The sequence below is a fragment of the Penaeus monodon genome, chromosome 41, assembly GCF_015228065.2.
Source record: "Penaeus monodon isolate SGIC_2016 chromosome 41, NSTDA_Pmon_1, whole genome shotgun sequence".
NCBI lineage: Eukaryota > Metazoa > Arthropoda > Malacostraca > Decapoda > Penaeidae > Penaeus > Penaeus monodon.
This window is the reverse complement of record NC_051426.1, coordinates 31928128-31937723: the sequence shown is the minus strand read 5'-3', so window position 1 is coordinate 31937723 and position 9596 is coordinate 31928128. Positions and strand designations below refer to the sequence as shown.

General features: G+C 37.3%; 1 protein-coding gene across 2 annotated transcripts in view; it reads left to right on the top strand.

Moving 5' to 3' along the window:
* Window positions 1-9596, top strand: part of LOC119598210 (protein MEMO1-like) — a 16450-nt gene extending 6854 nt beyond the window's left edge. The window contains exons 5-9 of one of the 2 annotated variants that reach the window (XR_005230949.1): window positions 585-696; window positions 1306-1411; window positions 1717-1935; window positions 2341-2535; window positions 7700-9596. Coding sequence is in view for 1 of the 2 variants with exons in the window: in XM_037947838.1 (XP_037803766.1) it covers window positions 585-696; window positions 1306-1411; window positions 1717-1935; window positions 2341-2478 (575 nt within the window). In the remaining variant the exon portion in view is untranslated. Of the gene's footprint in view, window positions 1-584; window positions 697-1305; window positions 1412-1716; window positions 1936-2340; window positions 3391-7699 lie in introns of those variants that run through there. The other variant, XM_037947838.1, reaches the window with a different exon arrangement.

Here is a 9596-nt window from a genome sequence, read left to right as displayed (position 1 = left end):
TCCACGGAGAGTGCCGGTGGTACCTTTTAGGTAATCATTCTCTCTATTTATCTGGGCTTGGGACCAGCACTTGACTTGGGCTGGCTTGGCCACCCAGTAGCTAGGTAGGCAATCAAGGTGAAGTTCCTTGCCCAAGGGAACAACGTGACGGTCGGTGACTCGAACCCTCAAATTCAGATTGCCGTCATGACAGTCTTGAGTCCGACGCTCTAACCATTCGGCCACTGTGGCCTTGACGATCATGGGCTTCCATGATTTTTTCTTAGCAATTTAGAGCGGTGGTTTGCCATTGCCTTCCGCCCGGTGTTTTTGATATGTTAATGTGTGAAGTTTTTATCTGTGGATTATGTTCACAGAAACTAGTAGAGCCTTTTTTTCATGCAAATGTGTGTATGTGTGTGCTTTACAGAGAAGCCTTTATTCTTATATTTTTCTGTATTCAGAATATGAACTTGATTCCCATTATTGTTGGTCAAGAAATATTTTATTTAAAGATGGTATGTTCTTCCTATGCAAAATAACATCTAAATAATATGATCATGTAAGTAATAAAAATAACTGAAAGTTGGCATTTTATATTGCAGTGTACAATGAATTGTATCAGACAGGCCACTTTGAGACGATGAGTGTATCAGCAGATGAGGACGAGCACAGCATTGAAATGCACTTGCCCTACATAGCGAAGGTTATGGAAGAGTAAGTGCTCAAGTACAGGGCTTGGTAACTCAAGAATACTTGTAAAATTCTTACTAAGTTTCATCATAATTTTATCTAATGAAAGACTTATTTTAATGCATGTGCTGCAAGTAATGTTATTAGTTCCATATTCTAAGCTGAATGTTCATCTCTTTCACATATCTCATTCATTGTGGATGACATGCTGTCACATCATGACAAAAAATCCCAGATGCTGGGTGATCCATGACCATGGGTTGAGTCCTTTGTCTGGTGGCTGGGATGATGGCTCACGAGCCTGGTTGTGAGCCAAACAATCACCCAGGCACTGAGTGCACCCTGACTTTGCTGAACTTTCATAGAAATTTTTGCACTTCATGAATTGGTTAACTAGTGAGAATTATGGGATCATTTTGCATTCATTGTTCTTATCTTGTTGAACTAGAACTTAATGTCTGGTTTTCTTTCTTTTCCCTTTTTCATAGACAAAAACATTTGATCTGATGATTAGTTTTGGAAATACAAATATTCTGTATTCCTGTGATATGTAGTTTGGTTAGTGAAGGAAATTAAGTAGTAAACTGAATTTTGAAATATATTTTTTTAAGAATAAATCTGTTGTCTTGGCAGTTTCCGGGACCAGTTCACCATTGTCCCCATCCTAGTTGGGTCACTCACGCCGGAGCGAGAAGTACACTATGGGAGGCTGCTTGCGCCCTACCTTGCAGACCCTCAGGTAATGCTCAAGGTTATGTCTCTTGGGTTAATGGTTGGTGGTGATGGTTTTGCAGTTTGTTGTAATTTTTTCAGTATAGATTACAATTGGACTTTAGCTGAGTTATGTTGTGATGTAACCTAGAATTGCATTCTTGGTTACTTGAACAATGCTCAATACTTTTCTTATAATATAAACTGTGATCAGTCCCTGAGATATAAACCAAAATGTGATTATTCAGTATGTTTTTAAGCTGGTGCATTTGAACACAAACAGTAAAAATACTCACGTCAGCTATTTTATTAATCTTGGTTTTTAATCCCTAGAGCTTATTTGTGATCTCCTCTGACTTCTGCCACTGGGGTCAGCGCTTCCGTTACACCTACTACGACCGCTCTGTCGGGGAGATCTGGCAGTCGATACAGAAGCTCGACAAGCAGGGGATGAACTTGATTGAGACTTTAAACCCGAGTGCCTTTACCGAGTACCTGAAAAAGTACGGCAACACCATCTGTGGCCGCCATCCTATTGGCGTCTTGCTCAATGTGAGTGGATTAAAACAGGTTTTGAGATTGAATAATGTATAAGTCTTTTTATATGTGAAGACAAACTAATTCATACACAAAGGTGAAATAAACCCTCTATGTAATATGAGTGGATTAATTGATGAGATGTTTTGAATTTGCCAAGTTTTTCATTAGACAGTAAAAAACAAAATAGATCTTCCTAAGGAGGCTGAAAAATCACATTTTTGCTGATTATATTATGTTTATGTTATGTACTTATAATTTATTTTATCATAGTTTTTGCTTATCAGTATTTTTTATGGAAAATGATAGTGAATCACTTAGAGGTGTTTGGTTAGCAGCTGGCATAATTAATTCATCATAGATATTTAAAAAAGTGACATGTATATATATGATGCTATAATCAAGTTGTTCATTTCCCAGGCGGTTGCAACTCTCCAAAAGACAAGCAATGGCCACCGCATGTTGCTCAAATTTCTGCAATATGCCCAGTCTTCGCAATGCTACACTTCATCTGATTCTTCCGTGTCGTATGCTGCCGCCTCTCTCATATTTGAATAAACCTTAGGTGCCCTTGCGTGAGGCGTATTCTTGAGGTGGAGTGTGATAGCTTGAGAGGTGATGATGATGACGACTCAAAGAAATACTTATCTATGCATTATAAGTTAATATGTCTTTAAGGTTGGGAAGGTTGAGGAAATAGATTCATGAGAAGAGCTAGATATATATGTATTACTTTCAAAAAAAGACCAGAAAAGAAGAAAAATTATTTAAACTTGGGTAGAGCATACTAGGATTAAAAATGTTTATTTATATATATATATTTTTTTCAATATAGTTCAATTTTGGATTTGTATATTTTGAATGAGGTTGGTGAAGAAATTTTAAATTTTTAATTATTATTATTATTTTTCTCTCACCCTGTTTAGAAAATCACAGCCCTAATATTGCACACACTATCCACTCAAAATAACGTATCATAGATGAATGTCACATAGCTCCTCTCTCAAAATGCGTCTCAATTCAGGGCCAAAAGGGGGGCTGGCTGGCGATACTGCCGCTTCTTCTGCCACGAGTGAGAGCGAAACACCTTCCCACTCGGATGTAAAGAATTGTTGACCAATGTCCAGTCTTGGGGCAGATATGTGGGTCGCTTTTGGGGCAGGGAGGTGATTCCCTGGCCTTGGAACGTCCTGCTAGGCTCAAGGGTTGGAGATTGCGTTGTCCTTTTTTTATCTCTTTTTTTCTTTTTTCTTTTTTTTTATTTTGGTGATTTGACACTCAGGGCCATTTTATAACACGTGCTTATAATGAATATAATAATGATGTGTGTGTTTTGGGGTTATGGTCTTATCTATGAGCGATAACCCCCCACTTTCTTCAGAATAAACAGTCAAATAGCCCCCCACCAATGCCTCTGTGATGCTTTGAAATAGAGAGTATTTACAATTCCTTTTTTTTTTTTTTTTTTTTTTTCCGTTCAACGGGAGGGGGTTAGGATTCTTGTTACTCCCCCCCCCCCCTCCTCCTGTCCCCTTTTCAATCTCCCATTTTTGAAAGAAAAGGATTTTAAAAAGGTCTGGGTGTCTGATGTTCCTCTTTGGTGTGAGGATTAATGGGAAGATATTTTATTAACAGGTATTTAGATTGGAGTCTCATGGTTCCCCCCACCCCCCCTCTCTCAGTCGTATCACCCCCAACCCTCTCTCCCATCACCCACCCTCCCCGTAAACCTTGCCTTAAACTTGTCACACACACTCGGCAAAGGCGAAACTTTAGGGTGCACTGTGGCCAAAAGCTCGACGAAGTAAGCTCCAATTTACAGACATTCCCGTTATTGTTTTATTTTATTTATTTATTTTTTTTTTTTAAGGGGGGTGGGTGCATGTCTGGAACACAAAACCTTTTGTGGAATGATCTCATTGTAGCACACCTGATGCCCTCTCCTTCCAGTAACCCTGCACCCATGCCTAATGCCCTTCCCCTCCTCTCCCTCTTCTCCCTCTTCTCCCTCCTCTCCCTCTCCACATCTCATGAATACTCAACAACAGATGACAGGTTGATTGGCCAACTTGAGTCATATATGCCGACATGCTCATGCAACATATATATCTATATAAATACGTTTTTATTTTTATTTTTTCATTAAAATTCATGCACATCCACAGAAATGCACACTTGCATGCACACGAACACGCACATGCAAACGCGAGCACAAACACAAAAATTCATGCTCACGCACATGCACACGCACATACACACGCACATGCACACGCACATGCACACGCACATGCACACGCACATGCACACGCACATGCACACGCACACGCACACGCACACGACACGCACACATACACACTCTCACTCACACACTCTCACTCACACACTCTCACTCACACACTCTCACTCACACACTCTCACTCACACACTCTCACTCTCACTCACTCACTCTCGTTCTCACTCACTCTCACTCTCACTCTCACTCTCACTCTCACTCTCACTCACTCACTCACTCACTCACTCACTCACTCACTCACTCACTCACTCATTCACTCACACTGTACATGCACTCTCACCCAATCTCTCTCTCTCTCTCTCTCTCTCTCTCTCTCTCTCTCTCTCTCTCTCTCTCTCTCTCTCTCTCTCTCTCTCTCTCTCTCTCTCCCTTCCTCCCTCCCTTCCTCCTTCCCTTCCTTCCTTCCTTCCTTCCTTCCTTCCTTCCTTCCTTCCTTCCTTCCTTCCTTCCTCCCTCCCTCCCTCCCTCCCTCCCTCCCTCCCCTCTCCTATCTCCCTCTCTCCTTCTCTCCTTCTCCGTCTCTCCCTCTCTCTCCTTCTTGTTCTTCCTCTTCTCCCTCTCCTCCTTTTCTTCCTGTTCTCTCCCTCCTATATTCTAATTTATTCAAGTATACTGTAAGCACTCCACTCTCAGATACTCATTCGCTTGTATGACTGTAACACTTAGCTGCTCACTTACTTAATCACTCACTCTCCAGATAAGTCCAGATCCTTGTCCCCAAAGCATTTGCACCCTCTTTTCCTTCCTCCTTCCTTTCCTTTCAGTCTTGCCTTTTCCCTCTGTCCCTTCTCCTTTTCCTTCCTTCTCTCCCTCCCTTCCTCTGTCTCTAGCTTTCTTCCAAACCCTCTTCCTTCCTCTTACCCTCCCTTTCTCCCTGCCCTTGTACCTCCCCTGCCTCCCTTCTATCTTCATTTTTTCCTCCCCTCCAAATCCCTTCATCTCCTTATCACATCCCCTCCTCACTCTCCCCTTTCCACTCTTTCCCTCCCTCCTTTTTCCTTCCTTTCCTCCCCTTCATTCTTCCCTCCCACTATCACTAAACGCAACACCCTTCACAGGAGTGTTGTTGGTGGTTAATATCTCGAGAGTGTCTGTTGTTAAAACCAGCCATCATGTTTACCTATACAAGGCCTTGCTGCTTTCATATAGCCAGCTTTCATGAATAACAATATCAACTTCAACTGTTTCTCTCAGACTATATTGCCCTTAAATTTTCCTCCCATATATCATGCTAACTGGTGTTAAGCTATTGTTAAAAAAGAAAAAAAAAATACAAGTAGCGTGAAAGCAGTGGCAAGGAGATTTCATACACATTTGTAGATAATCGGATGTAGAGAGGAACATTTAATAGTCAACAGTAGACTTTTAGTAAGAAGACAAGACATCTTAAGAAAGTGTTTCCAACAGATGATGGTCAAGTCCTTTTCCATTTTCCACCCATGGATTCTGGTAATTTTTTAAATGTGATTTTGTGATTTTATAGATTGATTCACACAACTGGGTATAAGAAGCTAAAATTGATTTGTGTTTTAACCATAAGTGAAAACTTTTGGCCATCCTTAATAGATGAATTACTAAGAACTCTATGATTGCAAAGCCAAGCAGGGTGTGGGTGGTTCTTCCTATTAATAATAATTTTTGTAATGAGATAAAGTGATGAATACACCCCTGTACTCTCCAATGTGACCTTAAGATTGTGATTAGAGAGAGAACTCCCAAGTTTAGATGGGGAGGACTTCATGCTACACACATACTCACCCCACATTTCCCCCTGCTTGGCTAATGATAATGGAGGTGAATTTTTGGTAGCTTTCTTTGGAGGTGTTTATGATTAATTCAGCTTGTGTGGGTTGGTGAAATCAAAGGAAATACTGTATTGTGATTTACATTAGGATCTGAGAACATTACTGCAGGCCCTCGCTGAACTGCTGTGTTATTTAGTAGCATTTTATTCTTTGGAATGCTGTTATTTATATCTCATTTCGTAAATAGGTATGTTGAGATGGGGAATATTTACTATGTAAGTCAAGCAGCTGTTCTTCAAATTATGTGTGATTATTTTCCCTTTAAATGGAACGTCGGTTTACATGAAAAGGAAGCAAGCATATACATTTTGTGCTATGTTTAACTTGGTTCTTACTCTCTTTTGAAGTTTAGTTTTAGTTAGAAGTCAGAAAGATGTATGTGAAATTTATAATCTCATTAATATAAAGAAAATGTATTATGTGCACAGGAAAACATTTTATATAAGCTTATGATTCACAAAAAAAAGGAAGTAATATTAACAATAGGTATTTTTCTTTCTCTGTTGCAAGAAGATGTCTGACGTCAGTATTTGGTAATTCCCACACAACTTAATTTATTATTGAGGCTTCATTTGTAGACTAATCACTGAAGTAGAAAGGGAGCAAATACAGAGAAGAAGAATGATAGTGATATTAGTGTTTGATATTAGTAATGGTTATGGTGATAATGATGATAGTAAGGATAATATAACTCCTTTGCAACCCACAAAAAAGGAATTGCAGTAAAGTTTCAGGTGCCATACTGCAAGCAGATTTTGCTCTTCTTTTTATTTCTTATTTATTTTTTTTAAACTACACAAGTACATTATTTTCCCCAGTGCAGCTTTCCAGTTTGTGCTGTTGCTGTCATGCAAGGGTGCAGTTTTTTCCCCTCGGCTTAAGAATTGTGGTTGGAAAGGTGTTGTGTGTCAGGAATTACAAGAATGAATTGTTAGATATCATTTAGATAGCCCAATGTACACACACACAAAGAGGTCATTGTAAAGTAGGGATTTTAGCAAGTACATGAATTCAGTTTGTATCACATTGTATCTAGCAATTCAATCTGTAGATCTGACCTGTGTATGATGAGAGTTTTTAGAAGATTGTCAGGTGTGAGATGTCTTCTTGTAACAAGATGTAAAATGAAGCTTGGTATTTTGATGTTTTTTTTCCTTTTTGTCATTTGTTGTGATCAAGTCCCTTGGTGTTTTATTCTATACCATTATTTTTTATTACTCATCTGTTGGGGAACATAATATAAAGCTTATAATTAAGTACTGGTTCTTTTCTCTCACTCTCTCTCTTTTTTTTTACATTTGTAAATTTGAATATTTTTATTTGATATAATTTTTTATTTTTTCAATACTGGCATGGTATTTTATTTATCCTGTGGTATTGCATGTTATCTTGAACAATGCATGGATCATTCAGTAATATAGTTATCTTTACCATGTTTTTTTATTATTGATCTCTTTTCATTCTTCTACTTTGGCTACGTCACATACTTGTCTTGATTTTTTTTTAACTCTATCCTTTTCAAATATAGACTTTTTTCTTCTTAAGAAATCATTGCTTGTGACACAAGTAAAGAAAAAAGAAGTTGAGCAAATTTGCATAATTTTCTTTCTCTTATTTTCTCTCTTACCATAGATGAACTCGATAATTATCATTATCAGTAAATTGATTTCACTTCTGGCAGTGGATTTTGACGGCAACATTAGCAAGACGAAAAGAATGGGAGAAAATGGATTTACTTGGGGACAGAGAGACAACACAAAAGGTACGCAACTCTTGGTCTTGAAACTGATGTTACGGTTTTCAAAATGTGCACGGATAAAGTGTGTCCCTTTGATTGACAAAGAAATGAGGCTATGAAATCAAACCAACATTGAAGAGAAAAGATAAACCAAAAGAAAAGTGCCTGTAATTTTCAAGTTTACTTAATTCCCATAAGCTGTTTTATTTATTATTATTTATTGGTTAAAAAGCCAAAGTTTACCAAGTTCCTTAATTTAAGATATCATTCAATTGGTGTTGTGAAATAGGTGATATTTAGTATCTTTTAGCTTTGAGAATGGTGAATATAGAATAAGTGCAAAGGATAACAGAAAAGGGAGATAAAATATTCAGAGACAATAAGTAGGATAGTGGAATCTAAAATTTTGAAAAAAAAAAGAAATCTGCTAAATTTAAAAGCTGAAAATTATTAACAAGGAAAGTACCGTGGTAACTATTTGTTTGATAGCCTCTTTGTAAATATTTAGTACATGTAACTAAAGATTATATTTCATTTTATGATTGTTTTGTATTTTAGTTCAATATAGAGCTATACTTATTTTGAGAAATCTTATATTTTAACTCATTAGTACAAAGATTATCTTCTTATACTACTGGATGATTGTAGATGATTTTCTTATAGCTTACAATTATTTTTTCATATGTTAAAAGATTTATTAAAGGAGAGTAGTTTTGCAGTACACCATGAAATATCGTAAACCTCTACTGACTGGCTGTGTATGCATCATCTAGGTTGCACATTAATACTAGAAAGAATCTCTTAAAAATTCTAAATGAAATTGCTTGTGCATATATTTGCTACTGAAAAAAATTAACAATAGTACTTAGAAGACACCAAATTTCAGACCAGCAAAATATTTTGCTGGAATTGGAATCCCTTAAGTTCAATATGAGTTGCAATATAGTGTGTAGAATTTGAGCTGGAACAAACTGCATGAAGGAACACAGATGAATATGGACATGTATGCTAATGATATAACAGTGTAGATTGTTGCCCTTTATATTGCATTTTTATAGAATTTCCAAGGGAAAATGTTACAAGTTTGTAATACCCTAAGAGTTCTTAATATGACCTAAGTTTTTTTGTACAGTTTGTGAGATCGGATGGTATGTGTACATTTGCTTAGGTTTGCTATGAGATAAAAGAGGTGGCTGCAAAATGGTGTAAAAAGCCCAGTTCCTGCCTGTTATAAAAACAAAGCCTGGCACTTTAAAATGATGCCAGAATGACTGTACTTTAATGTTTAGCTTTTAATTTATGAATCAATATTTTTTGTTAAGAAATTTGAATGTTTTCATGCTCACATCCAGTAATCCATTTTATTTTTGTCAATGATATTTAATGCATGTATTATTGGCTCACCAGATATTTCTGTATGTACTGTCTAAACTTACTCTCTCTTTCTTCCATTATTCCATGCAAACCATTGAAATATCATTTCTTCAAGTTGCCAGAACATACATCATACCTTTTCCGACTTGTTCATTTTATTTAAGGAATTTACGTTACATCACATTTGCCGAGTTATTTTAGCAGTAGTGGACACATAACTGCAGACCTTTCAGACAGTATACAGTAGAAATATTACAAAGAAAAAGTCCAGAGACCTTATCAGTGTTGCCATCAAGACTGTTACTTTCCACTTTATCTCTTGTCTTTCTCACATTTTACTGACTATATGCCTAATGTTAAGACAACGTGCCTGTAGAGAAGTTGTATAAAGATACTGTTATAGGAACTTGTACACAAATGAACCAGGGCCACATTGTTGGTAATGCTAATAAAGATCAGATTTGCA